Source organism: Pithys albifrons, chromosome 2 (assembly GCF_047495875.1).
Source record: "Pithys albifrons albifrons isolate INPA30051 chromosome 2, PitAlb_v1, whole genome shotgun sequence".
Classification (NCBI taxonomy): domain Eukaryota; kingdom Metazoa; phylum Chordata; class Aves; order Passeriformes; family Thamnophilidae; genus Pithys; species Pithys albifrons.
The window spans coordinates 49,751,495-49,778,331 of record NC_092459.1 but is presented as its reverse complement, the minus strand read 5'-3'; the positions used below and the strand labels follow the sequence as shown (position 1 = coordinate 49,778,331).

Below are 26,837 nucleotides of genomic sequence, written 5' to 3'. Positions count from 1 at the left end.
CTTAAGTGTAGCTTTTCCCTTTAATGTACCAGGTTTAGTGTTTGTTTTTTTTATGAGAAAAACACTGGATTGATCATACCATGCATATAAAAGTTATTGGAAAGTAAATTTCAATGCATTGAGAAATTTAGGGATATTGTAACAACTTTCATTGCAAAACAGAGAAGGAAGAAAATAAACTTCATGCATACCTAAACATTGGTAAACAAAGCTGTAATTAAAAGAAAAAGTTATAACATTCTTCCAATACCATTGTTGCCACATAAAAGTTTATTCTTAAATGTCAACTTAAGGCTACTGTGATTTTTTGTTTTGTTTTGTTTTTTTTAACAATCCTGGCAGATCAGAAAACTAAAAATTGTTAGTATCAACATTTTTCCTGCGTCACATTTTGATGAAACCATACTTTTCAGGAATGAACATGAGAAATTATCACTTTTAGTTAGCATGGGCAACTCCTCCACTGTAAGCCATAATTAAGCTCTTATGGTCTGTTCCACTTGCTGTGAAGTTGGTAGCCCAACATATGGGATTCCATGTGCAGATGAGGGTTCAGTCTGGAGTTAGTGCTGGCAGACAGTGGGAGATCAAACTTGGACAGTGCTTGATTGCAAAAAAGAGACTTGTCATTGGTTAGTTGATAACTCTGTCAACTTTATATGTCATCTCAGTAAAGTGCATGTTTCAGTTTCAGCAATGTATTTCAGTTGAGGATTCTGTAATGTTCATTGCGGGCTGAGAGGAGGCTATTGGGGTTGTTTCTTGGGGTTGTTTCTTCATGCTTTAATGGCAAAGTTTCTTACAGACTTCCTTTGTACGTAATTTTCGGTCTGGAAATGTGTGACGGTGGCACCAGGCGCATCTTTCTCCTATTATTAAAAAGGAGCGTGTGATTTTGTTTTTTGTGAAGGTCAACTGCTGTCACAGCAGTGTCCCTAAGATAAGGAGACTTTTGAATAATGCAGACGGTCAAAAGACAATAAGCTTTGTATAGTCCCAAGCAGTTCATCAGCAAATAATCCCTTTGTTGGGAAAACTGTTTTTATTCTGCTTTGGACTAGAGTGGGCTTCCTATTTGTTTGTGTGGGTTTGGTGTGCTTTGAGTCATCTGTGTCAAGCATGAGCAAAAGTTGTCCTAAAAAATATACAACTTCATAACCATTATCACATATATGCCTGGGGTATTTTTAAAGCAGAATATTTCAAGATTATAAAAAAGTGATAGTGCTTACAATGATGTAGTTGAGCAAAGTTTTCTGCTTTAAATGCAAACATAGGAATTAATACTACTATAACTATCAACATTAAAAAGCTATGGATATATAGTTTGCAGAAGCTATTTTAAATGGGTTTTGCATGTGTTTCAGAGCAGGTGAGAGACAGGCTCTGATTTTAACTATACATGCTGCTGTAGCTAATCATGCTGGTTTGGCTGGGGTAGAGTCAATTTTCTTCATAGTAGCTGATATGTATTATGTTTTGGACTTGAGCTACGCTGTAGTCCCATGCTAGCTACTGTACTAGGAATAAAATTAACTTTATTCCAGCCCAAACCACCATACTCATGCTGCCTAAGCTTTGGAGCAGGTAGCATAGAGTGGAAGATGGATACCTATTAATGGTAGGACTTACATAAACTTTCTGGTTTGCTGGGCATACTGCTGTTTCCTGTTTAAAGTCTATTCATAGATTGGTCTCTTCCAGGTAACGGAACCACCCCACAACAGCAGTAATCATGTGGGACTCCTGGGTGTGAACATGAATAGATTAGCTCTGTCATATACTCAGCACTCAGCAGTGTATGTGCTGAGTCAGGCATGTCCTGGTGGCAGTTGGAAGCTGGAAGTTGGGGATTCACCCACCCTGTGAGCAACATCTGCCTTTTTCATGTGTGTGCTAAAAGACTGTCAACATGCATATCTATGGCATTAAGTTTGCTGTACACTGTACATGTGTTGGGTGCACACTGTTCCCATGTTTCGCTTGGGAAAGATAAATACTAAGAGGAAGCTGTTTGGCCCCAGTGTAATGTGTGAAAATCTAATTGTGGTCACCTCCTTTACCAGAGTGTCTCAGGTGTGTGGAGCTGCCTTCTGGGCAAATAATTCCAAGAGAAGTGTGCTCTTGTTAGTCACTGTCGTTCCTAAGAACCTATGGGGAAAGTACATCATCCTGTAAAGGGGCACAGAAGAAGGTTCTGTGTGTTACATACTTAGAAGGGAGGACAAGCTGTGGACTGAATGATTGCACTTGCAAGTTAACAAGTGGTCTGTCAAATATGGCTGGAGGGTCCCCACACTGCTCAGTTGACATGTACCTAAGTGGTAAATCCAGCTTAGTGAGACTGTAACACACTTCTTGGGTTGGTGCAGATGCACCTACTGCTTGTGTACATGCCAGTGTTAAGGGTTTGTTAGGTAGAGTTGTGATAAACCTGTTTAATGATTGATTGTTTTTCAGTTGTTCTAACAGCTGCTTCTTTTGATACTGCTGGATAACACTAAGACTTCAGGTGTTTAAGGTGCTGCAGTGAACCGTAGGTGGTGAAAAAAGGTATAACTAATAATTATGTTTTCATGTTTAACCTTCTCTTGTCCCCATCTCGGCTACTGCAAGCTGCCTTTCATGGATGTTGTTGTTTCCCTTTACAGCATCTGTACTTTTCTCTTCACAGGTAATTTGATGTGTGCTGTCAACTCTGTGTTGGCATTTTTTTGCCTTCCTGCTGTATCCATGTAATTTCCCATGAAGTTCATGTTCTGCAGAAGTCCCATTTTAAAAATCTGATTTCTGCTGTCCCTTTTTGCAGAAATGATGTTCATTGAAGGCTGCGGATAATTAGTAGATCTTTAAATACTGATCACCTGTTGTAGTGAGAAACCGCAGTAGCTGCTGATGCATAGTTGAATTTCTTCAGGTACTCAGCAAGGCTCTAGATGCTTTTTTCACTCAGTGGCAGGTAGATAGTGTTGCACATCTTTTAGGATTGCTTTCTGATAATTTTGGTGTGGGAACACATTCTCTGTCAGATATTTTAGCCTCTGCAGTGTTTGCGTATTTGTATTCAGATAGTTTAAGTGTCTACATTATCACTGCAAAACCCTCAAAACAAGATCTGGCAAGGAAGTGGAGCCTCTCAAAGATTCACAGCAGCTTCACAAGGATAAATGCGAGCACTAGAACCAAGACAATGAGCAGAAAATTGAGTAGCAGGTTGAGACCTCTGTTGTTGGCAAGATCCATAATGTGCATCAGTCTGCCCTCTTGTGCTTGCAGCAGAGGCTAATTGTAGCTTTAGGTTGTTTCTTCAGTGCTAAGCCATGTAGATTCACACGAATTTATGTCCATAGCTGTTTACCTGGGTTGTAGTTTCTGCCACTTAAGAAAACAATGTTTGCAATAACTTGGGTTGTGTTGTTTTCTTTTTCCAGAAAAGGATTCTGGATGGTTTTTTCACCAATACCTTAAAAAATAAAATAATTTAAAAAACATTAGCCATCATTTCACTGCTGAGAAATTTCTGAAGAACTGATTCACGGAGAAAGGACTTGAGTTTCAATACACAGTTTGGCTCTTCACTGGCTTTTTTTAACATGTGGTACCTTTTAGGCCCATTCAATTTTCACAGGAATTGTTGTTCTCAAGACTTACTTTATTTCAGCAATAGACTGTTGAAAATTTACTTCTAAAATATCTCTGTGGGTGCAAAAAAGGGAAAGCTTTCTTATCTGGGAAAAATGTATTTCTGTTAATAGGAGTCTTTCCTACCCTTCTAGAGTTTGGCATCGTGCAGTGCAGTCGGCTGTGTTTTGCCAGCAATGTGCCATGTAAGATTCATTGCAGCTTTGCAAATACCTTATTAAGAATCTAGATTTGGCTGGCAGAGGATGTGTCCTCAGTGCTTTTAATAGCACATATGCAATAGCTTATTTAAGGTAGTATTAATAACTTAGCAATTGTGGTTTACATATAGAAATATGTATACATAAATCAAAGGAACATATAAACCCACTAAGCCCTAACAGTGAAAGCAGTTCCCTAAACTTCCTTTTAATAATCAGCTAAGTTTTTACAGATGATCACAAGAGGGCAGTATTTTATAATTTTATATTTTATTTTCTACAAAGATGTAAATTCTGGCATTCTTTTACCTGAAAAAAAACCTACAAGCTTACAAAGCACTCAGTCAGACATTCCAGTAAATCTAGGGTCTGTTTTAAATAATTTATCAAAGTTCTGACTGAGATGAGCATCAGATTTTAAAGGAACCCTTATAAATGTGTTCTGGGTTTTTTCCTGTTTCTATCATGGAGGTCAAAGCTAAAAGGACTACATTTGTTGTTAAATAAAAGCTATCTGTGGATCTTATAGGATTTCACAAATATTTTGCAGTTGTATTCTGCAAGGTACTGTTTATTAATAGCATACAAATACAGATATCTGGTCTGTAATTTATAGTATATTAAAGTATATTATAGTATACAGTATAATATAGTGTATATATATATACTATATAGCGTAATATAGTGTATATATATATATATATAGTATATTATAGTATATGCTTCCAGATATAAACAAGAGCACTCTTTAAATGAATGCATTCAATTACTCTGCTCTAATTTTTGCAGAGAGGATATAGGTAAAGTTTGTTTCAGGATAAGTGTGTGCATCTGGTGTGATTATTGCTCTGTGTGTCCAACAGAATGGCTAAGGTCAGAAGGGACGACAGCGAGTCATCTGGTCCAACCTCCCTGCTCAAGCAGGGTCATCCTAGAGCACATGGCACAGGACTGCAATGGGATGGTTTTTGAGTATCTCCAGTGAGGGAGACTCCATAACTTCTCTGGGCAGTCTGTTCCAGTGCCTGGTCACCTGCACAGTAAAGAAGTTCTTCCCCTTATTCAGGTAAAAATTCTTGTGTGTTGGTTTCTGCCCCTTGCCTCTTGTCCTGTTGCTGGACACCACTGCAAAGAGCCTGGTCCATCCTCTTGACACCCTCCCTTCAGATACTTAAAGATATTGATGAGGTCTCTTCTCGAGAGTGAACAGGCCCATCTCCCTCAGCCTTTCTTCATAAGAGAAATGTTCCCGTCCCCGGTCATCTCTGTAGCTCTCTGCTGGACCTACTCCAGGAGCTCCATGTCTCTCTTGTCCTTAGGAGCCCAGGACTGGACACAGCACTCAAGATGTGCCCTCACTAGGGATGAGTAGAGAGGCATGGTCACCTCCCTTGACCTGCTGGCAATGCTCTTCTTAATGCACCCCAGGATACCACTGGCCTAGTTGTACCATTGGCCATTGGTGTAGTTGTAGCAAAACTTACATAAAAATTCTTTGTGCTGGGAAGGGACAAACATTTTGTTCATGTTGCGCGAAAAATGTTGTTTAAGTCTGTTTTACACTTACCTTTCCACTGAGTGGTTGAATTCTGCTAGGGGCAGTTCTGGAGGGGCAGTTGTTGCTAAATCGATGCAGAACAGTTAATGAAGAAACCCAAGTATCTCCTGCCTTCTAAAGTGCCTTACTGACTAGCCTTGATAAGAGCAAAATTTCAATTTTTAAATGGGTCATGTTTTCACACCGAGAATAATGGGTAGTTATATTAATTTTTGCTGATGAGCTGGCTGAGGAAGCACATCTTTCAAACCAGCATATTTTTGTTCCGATTTCAGCTCTTTCCCAGTATAAAATTGCCATGAAAGTTTGTAATTGTTTTTTTGGAAGACGAATAATTCCCGTATTGTTGCCTGTTCAGCTGTCTTTATTCACTTTCAGTTTATAAGATGAACTCAGGAAAAAGATTTAGACTTTGGGTGGAGTGGAGCAAAGAACTGAAAACTTAATCCAAGCTACATGCTGTGTTTGCAATTTTTATTACAGCTCATAAAAGTAGTGAACTTTTTGATTGCACTTTGATAAAATTCATTAGGATTACTTCTGAGCGGTAGATACTAAATGTGAATTAGGTATGTGTAAGTGATCTGAACATTGCAAAACAGTCAAGATTACTCTTGAAAACCAAAACAGAATAAATGGAGGTGTAGATGATTAAAAAGCTGTGCTATGACTAGCTCTTTTTCACATAACTTTAATAAATAAATGATAGAGCTTCTTTCTAAACAGAACCACATGCATTTTATGCATTAATGTATTTTCAAGCAGTCATTTGAATAAATAAAAATACAATAGATGTTATTTTTAAAGCTCATGAAAGTCTACAAAGAAGATTGTACTATGTACAAAAGGGTTTTTTTAAATCTGTGAGTTCAGTTGACATTTGGTGATATAGAGGATGGTAGCAGATTTTCTGATCAGCAGAATCCTAATACACGAATGAACTAGAAGAAAGGGAAGGAGGATTAAAAGGGAAAATATGCTTACTAGAATCTCATGCGTTTGTGAGAGTGGTCAGAAGGCATAAAATGGAAATTGAAATTTACGCTGATGGTTCAGATCAGTAATGCTCACACACTAAAGTTGCAAGTGTGGGGGTGTTTTGCCAGTCTCACCAGTTCCTGCCCTAGCCCTTATACAGTAGCTATCTTAATTTCCTGTAGTGGTTAGCCTTATTTTAGAGGTCTGATCTCAGCATATCTGTTCACCAGATAAGAAGTGCATCACCACTGGATTTGCTTGCATTACAGAGAGTACAGAGTTTTTTCACAGATTTCTTCCCTTCTTGCTCAGCTGTTCATTGTCAGCCTCTACTCATGGAATATTAAGTCTTAAAGCAGAATACAAGATTGAGATTAAAGTAATTTTGATTTTCTGTATTCATCGGTAGGATTGCTTACATAGAGTGGTATAGAAAGATACTTCTTTAAAAAATGGATGTCTGTCTGACTTTTGTTGATTCTTAAACTTTCTTTACATTTGAAAGCTATCAAATCACTAGGAACTTTGCTTAATACCAGCAGCACATAATAGAGTTGGAAATCTTCTGCTTAATCTTGTTACTCACAACTGCTGGAGTAGAAATATGTATAGCCTCTGGTTTATGTGTCAAAAAGATATTTCTGCAATGCTTTTCCCTCCTGTGCATAATAGTTTTTAATTTTTATTTTTTGGGGGGAAATACTTGCATGTTCTCCAGCAGGTATTTACAGCTGAAGGTGAGGGTGTTACTTGTATTTGTGTGATGCACTTCGATCATAGCAATAACGGTGACCTAAACTTTTACCACACCAGATAAAATCGACCTTTTGTGACACTGGCAAGTTTCAAGTTTTTTTTTTAGTTTTAATCTAAGGGAATTATTACATAAATTAGAGCAGACCATAATTAAGTTGTCTGCAGTCAAATATTAAGTACTCTGAGAATTGTTTCCAAGTTGTGCCAGTTGTCATGTCAGTTAAATGACTGTAGAAAACAAAATTTTTTATGTCAGTGTGGTAGTGTCAGGTTTTTTCTGCAAAACATCATGAAAAACCTTTCCAGATGTCACATATATAAGATCCCTTCAATAGGGAGAAAAGCATATGAAATAGTTTTTATTTCTGGGTTAGAAAAGATTTTTGGTTTATTCTCATATTCCCTTAAAAAAAACTAAGGCGATTTTAATGCTTTCAGTTGATAATGCAGAGATGCTGCACCTTGAACTAAAAAGAGCAGAAATTTTCCTAAGATGTGTTGAGGGATGTGTATGTCAGCTCTTCCTTGGGCATATGTGGTCCAAATTTTAAGGGCACAAGGATTTTCAGAGGAGCCTGAAAACACTCAGGCCCTCCAAAAGTGCATTTGCTGTTTATCTGACCAAAAGATTGAGGAACTTACCAAGTGATGGCTGTTACTGATGGGGGCAGATAATAGGATTTGCCCCATTTAGTAAAGACATCTCTTGACTGAGACCGACAAATTGGGTCATGCACAGCTTTGTAACTACAGGCTCTCAACACTGTTCTGCACAGAAGACGTGTTTTTAATACATGTATCAGGTAGTAAGATAACAGGGCACACTGGTTGGCACGCACTCTGGTCTGAGTGCTAGCCCTGGTCACATGAGGATCCTTGCATTGGGAGTTGCAGGTGTATGTCTCTCTTCCCCCTGGGATGACTTTCCTAGAGGACAGTGCGGAGAAGTGCTTGAACTTCAGAGAAGCATCACAATGATACAGATCAGCAAAAGGCAAATTAAAATCAGGCAGAAATTCACAAAGAGCTCTTGGAGCCTTTGGCGTGCTTGTGGGTTGACCTCAATAGTTGAGGCTCTCCTCAGAGCAGCGCGGGTTATGTGTTGGACCTTCTCCATGGCAACAAGAAAGCAGAGAGCACAAATCAGAGGTTTTAGGAGTGCAGGAAAGAAGAGCAGTTGTCAGGAACAGTGCAAAGTGCCTAGTATCTTCTCTTTTTGTTTTAGACAGGCTTTGCAGAGCTGGAAAAGCAGGAAAGCAAAGAATTAGAAATACAGAAGTGTTTTGAAAAGTGCAAATGGAAATTCTTTTAAACTTCTAAAAGATCGTAAATAAATGCATTGCTTTTGCAGTGTTTTTAATTTGAAACAGGGTTTTAAAAATATGTTTTTAAGTTTAGATTTGTACTGTATGGCACTTTATCTCCTGAAGGGCACTGAGCTCCTGCTTCTTAGCAGTGGTGAGGAACTGTAATATGGAAATTGTGAGTATGTGGGTTTTGCCCAGATTATTGCTTTAGATCCTAAGCTCTCATATTTCACAGTCTGTGTAAAAGCCATGGCTCATTGCCCTCCCACCCACAGCCTGCTGCTTTTTTTGTTCAAGCACAAGTGAAAGCTTGATGATAAGACTAGTGTCACAGACCTTTCAGCCAGGAGATCTGGACAGTACTGCTGGCTGTTACTGACAGGGGCAGATAATCTGATTTACCAGAACCTTTTTCTGGAAGGGAGGAAAAGAAATGTTACTGAAGTATTTCCATTCCAAGTATAAGTTCTTTATGGTGAGCAATTAAAAGCGAATACATCACTTCTGTGGGGAATTTTAGTAGTATATTTCTCAACAGACAAGACAGAATAAAGATTAAATCTCTTTTTATGCATGGAGGACAAGGTGTTACAAAATGTGGCTGCAAAGGCAGAAGAATGTTATGAGGAACAAAATAGAGCATGCATACAACTTCATCTCTTAAGAGACTGTATATTTCACCCCATTTTAAGGGCAGATGGAAGCACAGGTTGTCAGTTACCTTAAAATTCCAAATAAGTAGTTGCAATGTAAAACTCTCCTCTACAAACCTTCTGTGGCAAGAAGCTGGATTTGATATATGCTTGCTTAGCTGAGGGTGAGATGGACTCTGTAGGTGCTGTCACAATGAGGAAACTTCCTTTTCAAGATGATGATTATATGCATGTGTCAAAATTTGTTCCTAAAGCTGCACGTGCCCCTAAATGTTTTAGGAACTGATATTGGTGATCGTATCTTTTACAGAAGGCCTTTCCTTGTCGCTTTTTTTTTGTCTTGGCAATAAGTGAAATTTCTGTCATGTATTCCACATAAGGGAAAACCATTGCTTAGTTGTCTGTTGTCAAAATTACATGATGATCCTGACTGAATCAGAAATACTTTAGTTGAATTTGTCTTTATATGTGGCTAAATGGAAAAACCTTTAGAGAAGACAGAACTGCCTTTCAGGCTCTTCCTTTTCAGCCCCTCCTCGTTGGGCTGTAGAGACAAATGGTGCTGTATGAACCGAATACATGTGCTGTCAGTGGCAGTGCTGGTGTTTAAAAGAGGCTTTCAAAATAAATCAGATTGCGCATGGTCATTTTAATACCTTTAGAGGATTCCATGTGATGACATCTTCTAAAACTCGGCTTCAGATTTTGTTATGATGTTTTGAGCTATAGTTGATCTTAACTTTATTGTGAACAAAACACACACCAGGAACTTACTCGCATAGGGACTATAATTTTTCATCTTTGTTTGACTTTTTGCTGTACCTGTTTTCATCTATTTAAGCAGTTAATTTAGTGCTTGCCAAGTATATTCTGTTTAGCTCTGTGCTAGTCACTGTCTGTCCCAAGCGCAGTAAAAGCAAGACAAACACAGGAATTCTCGAGTCTCTGGGCTGAATGCAGACTCATTCTCCCAGCCGAGTGCAGGCTGGAGTGCATTAGGCTGTTTATCTTCTTCCAGACAAGTCACGGTAGATGAACCGCTAATGGACTTACGCTAGTAGAGGAGAGTTTGTGTGACCAGTTTGTGTGACAGACACTGCACAGAGAACAGTATTTCCTGCAGATGACTTCATCACAGCTTCTTATGTCATTATTTTAATGCAGTGTGTGCACAACCCTTAGTTTTTGGGCTCTGTGTGACCTGCTACAGCAGCATTTCTTTCTTCCTGACTGCTGTTTTTTTGGGACCCACAGAATGATTGGAACAGCATTGATGTTCACGTGTGTATATGCACAATAAGTGCATTTCATGTGTACTGCATTACATTTAGCTGTGCCTGTGCTGGCACCTGTACTGCTGTGTTGCTGCGTGTGTTTCACTTGTGTGGTGCCTCAAGGGGCAGGGACTTGGGGCTTTGAAGTGCTTCCATAAACAGCAGTATTAGCCGGTTGGCCATCACAGAGGCAAGGCCAAAATAGGTGAGGAGAGACGGTGAGATTGCTCTGGGAGGGGGAAAAAGTATTCTTTCCTTCAGAGTGAGGGAGGGATGTTTCTGAGCGAACTGGCAACAGGTCAACAGGCTCTGTTGAGCTGAGTTGTATTAGATATTTGGGTATATGTGACAAGACAGGTGATGCAAAAGGATCTTTAAAAATGGAAGATAACATAAGTTAAAGTGTATACCTTTTGCAGCTAGAAAATGTAGAGAAGGGATGAGGAAAGGACAAAGTAGAGTTACTTGGGTTTCTTGATTTAAAAGCTTACATGGTTTTGGAAGGTTTTCAAACACCTATGTGTTATTTAGCCTACTAAGCCTGCCTGTGGGAGAAGTTTTATTGTAAGCAAAGAAGGCCAATTCTGTGCCTGTATTTCAGTGAGTTTGTCTTCACAAGTTCTCAACGTCAACTAATAAACACATACCTTGCTTGTTAATCCTCCATGGTGCTGTCACCCACCTAAAGTGTGCATAAAGAGAAACAGATTCAGTAACACAGCTGCCTTATGGGTGGCTATCAAGGTCAAAATGGACAGCCTGGAATGTAATTACATGGAAATGAAGACTGATCATTGCCACAAATAGTAGCTGCCCTCTGCTGTTCAGTCCCCCCTGGTTTAGGCCAATATAAAACAGAATTACGCATACACACACCACATCTTGAAACAAAAGTGCAGCAAAAGGGCAAACTATATTTTATATGTTTTTTAAGTCAAAAAGTGTTACTTGTGTCACAAGACTGAGCATTGTAGAAGAGGAACGGCAGGCTATGTTGCTGTGCAGCTCTGTGTTTTATCAGTGCTGTTAACGGGTAGTAAAGGCTTTTCTTAAGCACAGTGTGAATCTGTAGGAACAGGCTTTGTGGCTGACCCTGTGTGTTACAATGCAGGGAATCCCCTATACCCAATGCCCTGGAATGAATCAGCAATCACAATTATTGTTTCCTTCTTCACTGACATGTGACTGTTTCCCTGATTTGTATTAGGCTATTTTTATCTTTGTTCCTGGGTGTCCTTCACAATACCAGGTTGGTATGTGACTGGAGTGAGAATGGTGGGCCACTCTCGTTCCTGCTGCAACTGCATTGACTCCTTTGAAGTCACACGGGATAAGTTTGGCTCCTGTAGAAATGCCATAGCAATTTTGGATGCAGCCTGTTTCCTGTCATATGCTTACTAAATGCAGCAGTGATATCAGTGGAACAGAGATCTGACTTATTTGAATTCTTGCAGTTCCAGGCGACCAAGTGAAGCCCTGAAGGGGCATTGTTACAAAGTAATGTTGCGAAGTCTGTTGCGCAGGTTTTACAGTGAAATGTCCCAAAACCCCAGTAATTCACTTCCATCCATTGAAAAGAAATGTCTTAATAACTATAAACAGTGATGCAAAAAGTACTATCAAGCAATGTTGATTGAAGTTGTAGAACTGACTTGTGGCATATAATGTATTTTTTCTATCGCATGAAGAAAACATTTCCTTGGGATGGGGAAAGAAGCAACAAACCCTCTCATAGTTTGAGGAGAGGCAAACACATTTTATCCTTCTTTCCACCATTTGTTTTAAAGTCTGTTTGTGCTGAAGTGTCAGTATTTTTCATGTGTTTGGGAGAGGGTAGGGACAGACTCACACTTGAGAATCTTCTTTTTCTTCCCTCTCTTATTAATTTATTGCTCTTACAAGCTTTCTTCTGACTAGCTTTGATATTCTCAGTGTTCTAAGAAGCAAGACCAACAGTAAGAGCCTTAACCTGTGTTTCAACCCCATGGGAATGTGAAAGGTCTAGATGCCAACAAGTTAGACTGATGAACAGTTGAATACACCAGGCATTTTGGGTTTTTTTAAGTTATCCACATACCTTGCGAGGTAACTGGGACTTCTATGTGCACTTGTCCATTAGAGTGGCTTGGGAGCCAAAGCTTTGAGCTAGTTTTTAGACAGGTTAAATTCCCTGTAGCTGCTGCAGGACCATGCAGTGGTATCTTGGGCAACTGCTTCAGTCTCCATACTCATCAGTTTCCCTCATCAAAATAATACATAAAATAACTGTGTACCATTTCCAAACTGTTGGTATTACTTGCCTTTTACGTAGTAGCTTTTTTTTTTTTTTAGGAAATAAACTCCTTCCTTCACTGCATGCACTGAGTACCTAACAAGTTGTTGCATGTTGAGTTTTAGGTTCTGGTAGTTCATATGTAACTCCAGTAGGAATTGGGCTACATGCAATTTTAAGTGAAAATTGAAACACACCTAGCATGTATAAAAAATAAAAGTGTAAGGGGATGTTCCAAGTTTTGTTGTTAACCTTCTAGTGGCTCAGGGAACAATGACATGACATTGATGGAGAAGGTTATAGTAGGTAAATTTAGCTGCTGAAAAGTAACTTCATGCCAGAAGAGTCCTCTTAAGCCATTTATCAATCTCCAGAAAGCAAAAGCAATATTCCCATTTTCAAGTGTCTTGTAGATTAGGCAACATAACATTACTTCCCTCTGGGATTTTTTTGTTTCTCCAATTGGGGTACTTTTCCCAAACCAAATTCTTCTTAAAGTAAATTAAAAACCTGCTCTTATAGCTGTATAGACATATCCTATACACTTTTGTTTGCTGATGGTCTGAAAAAAAATCAGTGAAAATCATCTTTATGCTATCAATTACTAATTGATTTTAGTCAGTTTCATGTTGTACAATGAAGACATTATATTGCTAACCTCCTCAGAGGCTGAGAAATAAGTGCACCTTTTAAAAATAGAAATGGGCTATATACATAAATCTTAATCTCTCTTAAATGCAAATAGCAATAACATATCTATCTTTACAAATTAATAGAAAAGAAAAAGGGAGAAAATTGTTTGCTGTAAATTAAATGCCTTATTTCACATCTGATTTGGAACATTATCACCTGCTATGTAGCACATGCTTCTGTCATTACTAGATTGTTGTTAATCAGGGCTGGTATATCTGTGACATGGGATGTTATCAGTGTGAAATTTTTAAATTTAACTTAACAGCTGAGCCACTCTTTCATCTGTATTAAAGTACCAAACTCTGTGACAGAATAAAATTCAGATGATGGGGCAGCCAACTTGCTGTAGCTATGGGATGCTTTTCAGGTTCCAGTAAAGAGCTGCCTATGGCAGTTAAGTTTCCATGTGGATGTTCAACCTGTGTGTGTATGCATAAACTCTATTTTTGAAGGTATATGTATGCAGTATTTGGGGTAGGAGAAAAAGATTCTGTGAGGTAGAATGAACCTTAATTCCTCTTTTCATTCGAGAACACATTTCATGTAACTTTAGCCTTGGAAAAAAATCTGTTTGTCTCAGAATCTTCATGCTCCTTGGTAGGCATTGGTTTGAAGGCACTGGGAGGTCTGAAGTGCTGCTTTACTGCAAACAGCTTCTAGAGAACTGCATAACAGATGGTTTGCCTCAGGTGTAACAGCATGTCTGGACACACCCATTACTTGTCTATTCAAAACTGACACAAGGCTGCCGAGCACAAAGCCACTCACCTGGATGTATCTTTGCCTGATGCCTACCAGTCACTAATAGGAAAAGGAATTAGAGATGTCTATTCAATAACAGGGGAAACACACCTCACAAAATGAATTGATGAAAGCACGAAACATGATTGTAAAGAGCATAAATACCTGAGAGGCCTATGTGTTCATGAATCATATTTCTTTTTAAAATATTTGTATGTGTAAATATTGAATGTTTTTTATGTGTGATGTTTCTGTGTGAAATGCATTTTTTTCTTGCTAAAAAAACTAGGATTGTATTACACTGTGCCGTGTGTATGTGCTTCCCTTAGAAATAAGTGAATTGCTTTCTTCATTTGAAATTCTCTTTATGATGTTACAAATCCTAGCTAAATTATTTATCTATTATTAGAAACAATCTAGGACAAGCTTAGCAGTTATGATGAACAGCAGGAGAAAATGAACCTTTAATGGCATTCACAGCAAAAATGTTATATGGATTCTGTAGCTTGCATTGCACTTATAGTGACATATATTCAGTTCTAGTGCCACTATAAACCACTTGAATTTTTAAATTACAGGTAAGTTTTCATCATACAGAAAAAAAAGAAAAAAAGGTTTGCCCTCTCAATGTGTTAGATCAGAAAAATGCTTTTCCAAGATAAATGGTAAAAGAGCTTCTTACCTGTGCTGTGCTGTGAATAGGCAGCTTTGGGAAAGAAATGTTTCTACCAAATTCTAAGTGAATTACTCTCTTTGTTGGTTTTGGATTAAAAACCAAAACCAAACAAAAAACAGAAAAAAACCAAGTAAAAGGTATATGATTTAAAAGAGAAGACAAAGGTCTGAGGAAAATGAGGACAGCTTCTCACCTTCTGGTGCAGTGCCACCTGTATGAATCATGTGCCCAGGGACAGCAAGTGTAGAAAATTCTGTTGCCTTTATTGCCACTGAAATACTCTCCTCACAGCATTACACTTTTGACTCAGAGCTATAATGCCTCCATTTCCATACTTTTGATAACCAGCTCTTAATTTGAGTAGAGGAGTTTTTATAGAAAACTACTGCTACAAAGTGTCTTGCTGCAAGAATTAAAAGCATTACACAGAAGAGAGGTTCCTTACCTCTGTTGTTACTGTTAGTGAAGCGCAGAGGATCTTGCTCTGGGCTGTGGGACGTGCCTGTAGATCTCTAGCAACTTGTCCTAGTCTGTAACTAAGTTGTGGACACAGTTGAAGTAAGTTGACAGGAAAAAATAACACAAGTTTCAGAGGCAGGACTCACAGTGTCATTCAGCAGCTCACAAGTTGATTGGTCCCATTTGCCTTCTGCAACAGGCAGTGGCTCTTCTAAACTTGTTCACTGCTGTAATATATTAAATATGGGCAACAACTTTCCTTTTCTGAAGGGAACTATGTGCCTGGGAGACCACTTGCTCAACCCCAGGATAAGAGAATCAGGGAAGCATCATGCTCGAGTGGGATAGCGAATGGAGCAGCTAATCGACACTGCCTTTTCTTAAACATGAACTTAAATGGGAATTTGTTCAGGGAGGTGTTCTGGATGTGTTACTTTTGCTGCAGCAATATTTCTTTGTCATAAAAAATAGTGTGGCCTGTCACATTTCATAAAAAATAGTGTGGCCTGTCACATTTCATGTGGGTGTTTGACTTGGAATAATTTTCTTTTCTACAAGGTATTGTTTAAACTATATTTTCATTATATATAGTTTTGAGAGTTGTTATACAGCTGGTATTCAGTTTACAGTGTATGATAAGTGTTTTCCAATATAATATTTTTTCTCACAGTGCTTGGACTGAAGTAATTTTTCTGTATTTCAAGTCTCTTCCAACCTTTAATTTACAGGTTATAAAGTCTGGCATATATAAGTTCATCTCCAAAATTTACCATTACTATATAATTTGAAGTATTTATCTTGCCTTTAAAACACCCCACCACACACACTTTTTCATCCCCTGCCGCTTTTTGTGAATGGAAACTATTCAAGTGAATTTTTTGGTTTTTGAGAACTCTTTCTGTTTGTTTGCATAGGAGTAACAGCTTGATGCTACTTTACGAGTTATCTTATGTATATTGTCCTGTGTTGCGAAATGGCAAACACAGTGCATATACACAGTAGGTTTTATGCATCCGGGAAGTAAAGGATTTACTGGATGTGAAAGGATTAAACTGTTGAATGTGTGAGCATCCAGCATCGGGCTTTGTGAGTGGATGCGACTGACAGCGTGTGCCTTTTCCTGATTTGGAAATTGCAGGCAAAAATGCAAAAGCTCAGCCTAAGTCTGAACACTTAAACATTCAGTTTTGACAATAATTGTTTAGCATAGGTGAGTGCTTGGCTTTAGGCAGGAAACCAGACATGCTGGGTGTTTTTGTTTAGTTAGGTGTTTTTCGTTCCCTGGAAGCCCTGCTATGGTACAACATTGAAACCAGAGACAGAAAGGCCTTGAAGGTGATGGTCCACCCTATTTCAAACTGAGCTCTGGGTTTGTTTTTATTTTGTAAATATGGTTCAGCTCAACTCTAAAATTAGTTATAAAGAGTTGAAGTTAGAAATTTGGCTTTAATATAATAAATCTGCCTGCTTTCTGTTATCTTTTGATATCAAACCCAGGAAATCTAGGGTCACATTTTTCAGTTTGAAGTTAATTGAATATTTCCACAGCAAGGAGTGATAGTTCTTTACCGGTGCAAAGGATTTCATAATTTATTTAGAGTGTCATTATTAACATTGTAAATTTCCCACAGTCAAGCAGATTGTATTTGGCCTTTTTATGAGGAAAGTTTCATGGTTTTTATTGTGTGCTGTCATCCAAGAAAAGTGCTGTCATTGGATTGTTTGCTTTTTGTACTTGTACCATTGAAACTTGTACTATTGAAATTCACCTCTCTACTTTGTTATTAAGTCCAACACCCAGGACTGCAGCAGCTGCAGTCCCAGTTACTCTCCCTTGTACCAACTCACTTTAAAATTGCCATGTTATTTAGTTACTCTACCCCAAATTTTTCGCTCTTTTTGTTAATGAATTGGAGCTTTTTATAAATGAGATACCTTAAAAAAATGTTGGTTTATGAGCTGCTGACACAGTAAGACATTTTAAGATAGAAAATGTATTTTTTAAACAGTAACACGCACAAGTTCAGACCACATGACTGTTTCACGTCTTGTATTGATGTGGTTTCTCTGAAAACAAGCTTGATTGGGTACCCTCTCTTAGGAACATTTTTCTAGTTCAGTTTAGTATCATTCCCTTGTGTAACTCCCAGGGATTTTGGTGGGGTTTTGAGGCAGATGCCAAAGTACAACTTATGGGACATGTCAGTCTGACAGGTACAGACACAATGTATGAGCACATCATTGCACTGTTTTCATTCATTCCTGGGTGAACGGGTCCAGACACCCATAGAAATCAGAAAGGAAAAGCTTTAAAAAAGGAATCTGTGTTGGAGGTTCTGGTTTGCTGTATTTTGTTCTGGGGAACAAAAATGTGCAGCTGTTACTTGCTTGACCTTAAATGGGGATGATCTGGGCTTTCTCCAGGGGGATTAGAAATCTGCCACTAGAACATGTTTTTTCTCACGAATTTGTTTAGAGATACAGTTGATGTTTGGGATAATGTCCAAAAAGAGGCGTGTTGTACTTCAGCATACCAGCTCTTTTATTTTAATAGTAATCATAAGACTTTTATTCACATAGTCATATTTTCTTCGATTATTTTATTCATATAATTTCCTGTATTATTTTTGTCTTTCATGTGCTAGTTTTTAAAATTTCAGCTGTAGACACTAAAATTTCTGCTGTAGACACTGGCCACTTGTGTAATTTGTGTAAAGAGTTTGAGGTGCCAGTATCTGGTATGATGGTAATCATGACTGCATAGAACTAAATTGTGGTTGCAGTCCAATTACTTAAAATACATAAGTAAAGAAATTCAGCAGTAAAGCTCAAGTAGTCATGTTACTGCCTTGTTTCATGGTGCCACTTTGCTGTCATTCTGCAAATGTAGCTGTGTGATACCACACAGCAAAGGTTCTTGTGTTGCACATATTTGGTTTAACAGAAAACACAGAGAAGGGAGAAGTGGATGCTCCCACAAATCTTTACTAGTTTGTGTGTAGGTAGGATGGAGTAGCAGATTTTGATATTGAAGCTGAACACTAAAATGAGACCTTTCCATTCTGTAATCAGTAGTTTTGTGGCGTAATTCTGAGATGCTTTCTGCAGCACGTGTACTTGCTCATAGTTATGCAGGTATTGGCAAATGTGGCTTACAGGACCCCTTCTGCTGATCTCTGCTATGAGAACAGACCCGTTAAATGTAGCCTTCAGTTGCATTTGTACTGCGGGTCTGATGCAGCCTAAAGGGAGATGTGAGTTTTTTCTTCCTTCAGGAAAAGCAACATTTTCAGCGCTGGTGTGAACAGCATTAAAGAATTACACCAGACAAGGCAACAGCCCAATCAATTCAGAGATAATGACTTTTTTCCTTTTTTCCTTTTTTCCTTTTTTCCTTTTTTCCTTTTTTCCTTTTTTCCTTTTTTCCTTTTTTCCTTTTTTCCTTTTTTCCTTTTTTCCTTTTTTCCTTTTTTCCTTTTTTCTTTTTTCTTTTTTCTTTTTTCTTTTTTCTTTTTTCTTTTTTCTTTTTTCTTTTTTCTTTTTTCTTTTTTCTTTTTTCTTTTTTCTTTTTTCTTTTTTCTTTTTTCTTTTTTCTTTTTTCTTTTCCTTTGATTTTTCTTTGCTTGAATTTGATAGATTTATGACTCATGTGTTTATGTTTAACCTGATGCCTCCTTTAATGCTTCAGTGCATCCCACTCACATCTGAATTTTTTTATTTATTTTATTTTTTTTTAATGTGGAGGAAGTTGCTTTTTTTCTTGTGTAGCGGGACTCAGAGTCTTTGTTAGTGTTACAGGAAACAGAGAAATCTAGGCTTTTTGTCTTGGTATTTTCCTCAGGGACAAGAAGTATTTACTTCTCAGACATTAAATTAGTTTAATCTTCATGTTTTCTTCTTCATTGCAAACAAGATGAAATTACTTAAGGCTGCACTTGGGAAGCATACGATTGCAAAGTGATTAAAAAGCTGTACAAAAATAAATGAATAGAAAACTATATTACTTGTTCTGAAATGTTTCTCATTTTGGGAATGACAAAGGCTCTCACTGGACTAATCATCTGATTTGTTACTAACCAAAGACATTCTTGGAAAGGTCATCTTGAATGTTTTCATTTCAGTTATTGTTACTGGCATGAACCTTTAACCATTAAAGAAGATCACAGGGTGCAGAAGTGTGTCACGCCTGTTTATTGTCTTTGGTGCTTTGACCCAATGTTAGGAGAGAAGGGAACAAGACATTTTGCCTGGCTCTTGCTCTGAAAATCCACAGTGACCTTCCTCTTCCCATACTCCCATAGGAAGCACTTATTTCACTTGGAGGCAACACAGTTAGCACAGACTTGACCCGTTTAGAGGGTTTGTTTTGCAACAAAATATTGAAAGCACAAAAAGCTGTGCTCTTGCAAATACCTGGTGGCTTTCACATGGATGAAGTATACCTTTCTACGAGGTTAATGCAGGTCAAATAATTTAATAGTAGCAGCTAACTGCAGTGATGCAGAGTGTCTTCAAAATAGCAACATGATAGAGGGTAGGAAATTCAATGGTGTTGATTACAGTGGAAGGGTTTTTATTTCTATGAAATGCCTGGGAAAACTGTGTTTTGATGTTTACTTGTGTCTTCAATGATTTTTCATGTTTTGAGTGGTGTGCTGAGATCTTATACCTAAGAAACTATGTTGAGTGTCTTTCAGATACCCTGTTCTAGGAAGCACAGAGATTAGTTGTGTTATTTGACATGTTGTGAGTGATGGATGAACAGCAGGACAAAGGCATATGAAGGAGAGATAAAGTTGGAAGACCGTGTTTCAGTTGCCAAGTGCTCGTGCTGGATTACCTCCTCTTTAAAAGGTAACTGCAGAGTGGAGGAGAAATGATTGGGCTTTAGATTTTGCTGATACCTATCTTCAGCTGAAGATTCCTGTTGTTGTAACAGAATTGTGTAAATGTTCATAGAATTGCACAATGTGCTGAGTTGGAAGGGACCTACAAGGATCATCAAGTCCAACCCTTAGCCCTGCACTGGACCATCCCCAAAAATCACACCATGTGCCTGAGAGTGTCATCCAAATGCTTCTTGAATATTGCCCAAATGATGAACACATTGGCAGCATTTAGGAACTGAAGGATTCTCCTGTGCAGAGTATTGCAGTGATCACCCTTGGGTAGTATGGAGGGACAGCATGTAAATCAGTGGCCTCAACGTCTTGCTTCACTGGGATCTCCATTCAGATCCACATAGAGATGGTGTAAATCAGCCTTTGAAGGAGTTTTCCAGTTAATTTTCAGTTGGTCATACTTTTAAAAATGGGAAACGGGAACCAGAAACACCTTTCTTTCTCTTGGTTCTTGTTAAAGAATGGTGTGTATCTTTTCTTCACTTCTGTTCAACGCTTTGCCCTTTTCTTGTTTTTTTTCCCCCTTCCTTCTGTGGAGTGACTATAAATAAGCACAATTCCCATGGTGAATGTCAGCTATCTATTACTTCCTATTTTTTAGATGAAATTCATAGCTAAAACACAGGGGGTTTTAATTTTACTTCATCAGAAATCACTGAAGTTTATTTAAATAGCATAATGCCACCTTCCTTTTTGGAAAGGAAGTGCTGATTTGCAATTACATTTGAAGGGAAAAAAAGCATTCAGCAAAAAAACACCCTGGAAAATTAAGATCTTGAACTCTGTTTACCTGGGAAGTCGAGGTGCAGAACTTCATTTTTATCTTTACTCTCTTGCAGAACGTGCTTTCAGTTCAAACCATCTCTGAGTAGCAAGAACAGGTTTCCTGGTCTTGCAAATATTTTCTCACTCTGTATTTTGTAACAGGCAGCTGCTTCCTTGTGGAAGTTCTGCTGTAACTCACTGGAGCATGGAGACGCTGTCAGGTGGAGTCTCACTTCACTCTAGCTGTAGCTGCCTGGCCACTGAGGGGAGAGCTTTTCTTCCTCCTTTTATGACTTTGTTCTTATAGAAGAAACTTTGGTTTCCTCTTTTTGTGGCCTTTATTGAAAATGAGTTGGTTCTGGTTTTGAAATACAGCCCTTAGTATCAGTTGGTTATCTGAATATTGGGGATAAAATCATTATTGACATCTCAGTGAAAATTAAAACAAAGGTAGTTCATTCTGGAACATGAATTTTCTCACCTTCTAAATGAGCCTTCTTCAGTCAACACAGATTTATTTTTCTTTAGGCAGAGATAGTCTCATTTTTGTCTGTTAAAACCAGTATTTTGCTTACAAAATGGCTTTTACACTAGAGAATCTGCTGTGTTTTGATACTCTTTGAAGAGCCATGGACAAATTGTCTTTGTTCTTGTCTCAGTTTCCTTTCTGCGGAGTGAGAATGATAAATCTAGTTTCTTTTTAAGATCCTTGGAGACCTATAAGTGACAAGTACTATTCACTGGTGCTGAAAGTGATATTTATCTTTTTAGTGTGAACTTCACCCTTTCTGCCTATGTTAAGAAGGTCCTTGGGCTCCCCCTGAGTTTATCTTCTAAGCAAGGAAAACACCTTCACACACTGACACGGATGTTCAGATGCACCCTTACATCAGACTGCTGCTTTTGCTGGAGGCAAGTGCCTTTCAAGTACCCCTCATAAACTCAAGTGGAAAAGGTTCAATCTGGATTGAAGCCGAACAGTTTAAATATCTGTCACTTACTCTACACACAAATTATGCGACTGCCTTCCATGGTTGTGTGGTTCCCAGTTTCACAGACAGTCCAGTGTTAAATAGGCAGCATTTCTTACGTTTGTCAGTGATGCAGAAGTTTCAGGCCAGGACTTTCAAATGTCTGACTTGAAATTCCAGAACCTGATTTGTCAGAGGCACAGGGAGGGATTTGTCTGTAATGGCCCCTGAATTTCATAAAGTCATGCAGGTACCTGGTCTCTCCTTCTGAGTTTAAAAAAAAAAAAAATTTGCAAAGTTGTGGGATAGTGACTGAATAATTTGTTGTTTACACAGTGGAATGTGATGTGTTTGATGCTGTACAGGGATGGTGGTAAAATCCCTGCTTGAAGCAATGGGAATCTTCACAGTAGGTCCATGTGCTGTCCTGACTGATTTGCTGGCTGAAATACAGCTAATTCCTTCCAGGAAGAATTCCTGCAGTTGGGACAGAGAACATGAGCATGCCTGTAGTTTTTCCATCTGCAGAAGTTTTTCAAAGTAGTCACCAAAGAATGTAAATGAGTACTGTACTCATATTATGCAGAGCTCTGACATCCACAGACCTTATTAACACTGAACAAGACTGTTTTAGTGGAGAACTCATTTTTGTTTTCCAATCCCCAGTAAGTCAGCTTTACTAAATAGCCCACTTGCCACTCTTTATAGAATATCTTGCCTTTTTTTCCTTGTCTTTTTTTGAAATCTGTGTCCATGGTAATAAGAGCTGGCAACGAACAAAGGTGTGTGTGAGGGAGTGACTTCGTTTCTTCTTACTGTTTTGATTTATCAGCCTAAAAGGGAGTGGAAATGAGTATGTTAACTAATAATTCCTTCCCCATCCCTTACAAGTAGGCATATTCCAGTAATTTCACTCTATTCTGTCTGCAAATGCTCCTAGAGACCAGTTCTCGATTATTGTTTTTAAACCAAGTGTGCCCTTGTGAGTTTGTTATGAAACTTGTCCTTGTTGTAATATAAATATTTTTAATATTTCTGCTTTGATTTTGTGTGAATTTTTTTAGTTTCTTTTTAGCTGCAGTTAATTTTTCTGAGTATTATACTCATGGATCATATTTCTTTTAAAGTCATGAAAAGCTAAAGCAAACAACAGAAGTTTGTGCAGACTGGCAGAAAATAGATGCTTTTTTGATTGCTTTTTAGGTTGCTTTTTGCATCAATTCTGGTCATGAGCAGGCATAGTAAGTAATGAATGAGCAGTCAACACTGACACTCAGTAAGCTGGTATTTGTAGGTATTAGCAATGTACATTTAACATAAAGGTTTTTGTAAACGATTAGAACTTGTTTGAGGATGCCTGAGATATTTTCCTTTTTGGGGTCGTTCTATTCAGGATTGATTTGTGCCAACTATTCCTCTTTTCTAAGCAATTTCTGTCTTGTAGAGTTTATAATTTTTTTGTAATGAGTGACATGTTCTGCATTCATGCAGCACTTAAAATAATGATATTTTGAATAACTGTTGTCACTTTTTGGTCATGCTGCTTTCCAGGACAGAAAAAGAAAAGAAAATAACACTAAAAAGTGTACTAGTAACTTTAAAAGAAAAAAAAAAAGAACGAAAGAAAAAAAAATCATTCTTGTAGAAGCTCTTTCATCTCCAGATTTTTAACATTTTTTCTTTGGTAAAGAACACTTAAATTTAAATGCAAGGGGAAGATAAAATGAACACTTAATAAAACAAGTGTTTCTATACTTAGGAAAGACCCAGTTGTTATCAGTGGAAAATTCCAGGCACTGTTGCTTTTAACGTCATATTAAGTGGCACCTAGAAGTGTTTTGTGTTCATAACATTTGCCAGAATATAAATGGAAAGGATTTCTGACAAAAATAATATTGGTGTTTCATGGAGCGTGAAGGAATGTTATAACAACACATAAAAGCAAGCGAAGTGTAGTTGTTCAGGGGAAGATAAGCAGAAGAGGGTGTATCATCTCCTGTGCAGCTCTGGGAGTGCTGGTTTCAGTCTTTGGGAACAGAGTAGCTCAAGGTGGCAGGGATGAGAAAGTCTTTGGTGGACTGCTGAGTGGCTGCAGCCTCTTCTAGTGAGACTGCCCTTGTTTCAGCCAGTAACAAGATGCATCCCTAGGGATCATCCAAAGTCTTTTCAGTGTTAATATATTGGCTTCTTTGTAGTTTGAGACTTTTGCACACTACCATTGAGGATGCTAGAAGGAACGAAACCTGGGCAGCTAAGCAGTGGCCAGAATTCCAGTTCATTTCCCTTAGTAATCCCCTGCTATATTTCTGCTTTATTCAGGATCCCCTGCTGGATGCAGATCCTGAGGTTATACAGATCTTTCACACATACACCCTCTGACTCTAGGCTAGGACTGTGCTGCTGGGTCCTGTGTGTGCTCTCACAGTTCTGGTATACAACACAGGCAGGACTATTTCAAAAGATAAGAAAGAGCAGGAAGCTTTTGGGTTTATTCTGTTCTGCCAGCTTCATGTGGAAGTTCTTTTTCTTGAATAGATTGCATATCTAGACACCGAGTCTTGACCAGTAACTTGACAGTGTCACAGAAACTGCAGATTAGCTTTTTTCTCAGAAGCTTAGAAAATCTTCAGTTCATAAACTGATACTTTGGGATCATTTGGCACTGCCTGGAGTTGAGATAATTTCCTTGTGCTTGTGTTCGTACTAATCCAGCACAAAGCTGTGCCACTGCAAAATGTGTTGTCTTGTATGCTGCTCTCCCACTTAACAGTGTGTGCCAGCGCCAGATCTCACATGGCCTTCTACAATGAATCTGATGTATGACCTAGATACAAATAACCTTCATGTGCGTGGGATGGAGGGGAGAGTGTAGGATTGGGGCTGTCAGGAGGGAGCTGAAAGGTATGAATGTTCGAAGTGGTGAGAAGGGGCAGGAGAACAGGCCCCCCCCCTCCCTTTGATTGCAGTGTACATTTATGCCACATTTAAGTGACCACGTTATTGCTATCAAAACCCTGTAACTATGCCATCAGTAGCAAATCTCTGGGGTTTTTTTCCCTTTTCTTTCATTTTTTTCCTTCATGGTAAATAGCATACTTGACCTTAGCATTTGTTTTCTCCCATCCCTCTCAGTATCCCAGCAACCATGTACTTGCTGTGCTTTGTTCTTAATTATTTGCAAGCTATTGTGCTAAGGGACCATGTCTTTCTCTCTTGTTGTGGTTATCAAACCTGACCTTGATAAAGTTCAGAAGCCTCAGCTGCAGTATAAATAATGCTGAGGAAGAAGTAAATGTACAAATAACTAGTTCATAGGGCCATCAAATTCCTCCCAGGCTTATGAGGGTCAGATCTGTGAGGTCTGTAATTAAGTGTGCAATGCCTTTCGTGCAATTTCATTTGTGAAGGAAGCTTTGACAAACTTTCTTCTAAAAGTGTAATGACTAGAGGGAGTGCTGCTTTTAGGAGGCATTCGAATGCTATTACTGTTTATTCTTTTCCATTTTGAAAACTTTCCACTGATAGTGGTGGTGTCTGTAAATAGCATTAGCATTTTAATGTTTTATTGGAAAAGCTTTAAAAAGTCATACAACAGATGGAATAACATGGTTCCATCTAACTGAAGAGAGTTGGCTGCCCCTTGCAGAACAGATACCTTGTTATCACAATTTTAAACACTTTCTACAAAGAGAAGAGGCAACGAATTAGTGCACTAGCAAAGGACTTGGTAGAATCTTAGGATGGTTTGTGTTGGAAGGGACCTTACAGATCATCCAGTTCTAACTCCCCCGCTATGGGCAGGGACACCTTGCACTAGACCAGGTTGCTTAAAGCCCTGTCCATTCCAGCCTAAATGGGGCATCCATCATCAAGAATGGGGCATTCTCAGCTTCTCTGGGCAACCTGTTCCAGTGTCTCACCACCCTCACAGTAAAGAATTTGTTCTTGTAATCTAAACTGACCCTGTTTCAGTTTAAAGCCCCTCCCTCTTGTCCTATCACGACATGCCCTTGTAAAAAACCTCTCTCCAACTCTGTTGTACACCTCCTTTAAGTACTGCAAAACTGCTATGAGGTCTCCCCTGGAGCCTTCTCTTTACCAGGACTGAACAACCACAGGTCTCTCAAGCCTATGTTCATAGGAGAGGTGCTCCAGCCCTCTGATCATCTTTGTGGCTCTTTTCTGGACTTGCTCCAGTCAGTCCATGTCCTACTTATGTTAGGAACCCCAGAGATGGACACAGCACTCTAGGTGGGATCTCATGAGAGCTGAGTAGACGAGCAGAATGACCTCCCTCAACCTGCTTGCTTTGTAATGCCCTGTATGACACTGCAAGTACAAACTGAATGGCTCTGGTTCGATAATGTCAAAAAATCCACATGAAAATGGGATGGTGGGATTATCCTCTTTTTGTTGTATTGTTTAGCCTATTTTGAGACTCCAAATTGCCAACACTGATTTAGACTACTGCAAACTGGGATAACAAGTAGTGCCTCTGTCACAGTGGCTGCTTATTCTATGGAAATCCTCTGTGTAGCATCCATGCAGTTCAGCTCGGGCCATGTATTTTTGAGGTGATCCCTTAAGTGAGTTTTAAGCATGTATGTTTCTTGATGAGGTTGGAGCCTAACTGCGGTTATTCTCCTCTTGGCATAGTGCAGTCAGTCTGTCCTTAGTCACATGTATGCGTAATTTAACCCTAATACTGAGAAGAAGTCCTGATGTGTGACCAAGTAAGGACTGGCTTGCCCTTTATTTCCTAAACTTTATCCAGTTTAGATTCTAAAATCTTAAAATTTGGATCTTCTTTCAGTTGTTTGTGATAAGGTTTTGCTGCTTTTCTCCATATTTTTAGTTGGTTTGATGTTTATTTGTTGTTTGTTTCTTGTTCACTGGTTTTTGCTTGTTTCTCCTGATACCTTTGTCCCAGATTGTCATATCTCAGTTTGATATTGTCGGCTTCACCAACCTTAGTTTGCATGGACTCTCAG

The 26,837-nt window shown here is 38.6% G+C and overlaps 2 protein-coding genes across 5 annotated transcripts in view; one reads left to right on the top strand and one right to left on the bottom strand.

Moving 5' to 3' along the window:
* Positions 1-26,837, top strand: part of CEP85L (centrosomal protein 85 like) — a 148,620-nt gene that overhangs the window by 88,212 nt on the left and 33,571 nt on the right. The gene's annotated exons all lie outside the window — the stretch shown is intronic.
* Positions 153-15,281, bottom strand: PLN (phospholamban). 2 transcript variants are annotated; one of them, XR_011697131.1, is made up of 3 exons: positions 15,196-15,281; positions 11,016-11,050; positions 153-3,463 (listed from the first exon to the last, which is right to left on the bottom strand). XR_011697131.1 is itself a non-coding variant. In XM_071548963.1 (3 exons), the coding sequence occupies exon 3, from the start codon at positions 8,249-8,251 to the stop codon at positions 8,093-8,095; it is 159 nt and encodes a 52-aa protein (XP_071405064.1). In that variant the 5' UTR covers positions 8,252-8,374; positions 11,016-11,050; positions 15,196-15,281; the 3' UTR covers positions 5,915-8,092. The 2 variants fall into 2 exon arrangements, 1 of the variants encoding a protein (XP_071405064.1); XM_071548963.1 differs by lacking the exon at positions 153-3,463 and adding an exon at positions 5,915-8,374.

What these genes read in the sequence shown, in the direction of transcription:
- PLN (XM_071548963.1), bottom strand. Translation starts at nt 8,251, where the DNA reads ATGGAGAAGGTCCAACACATAACCCGCGCTGCTCTGAGGAGAGCCTCA.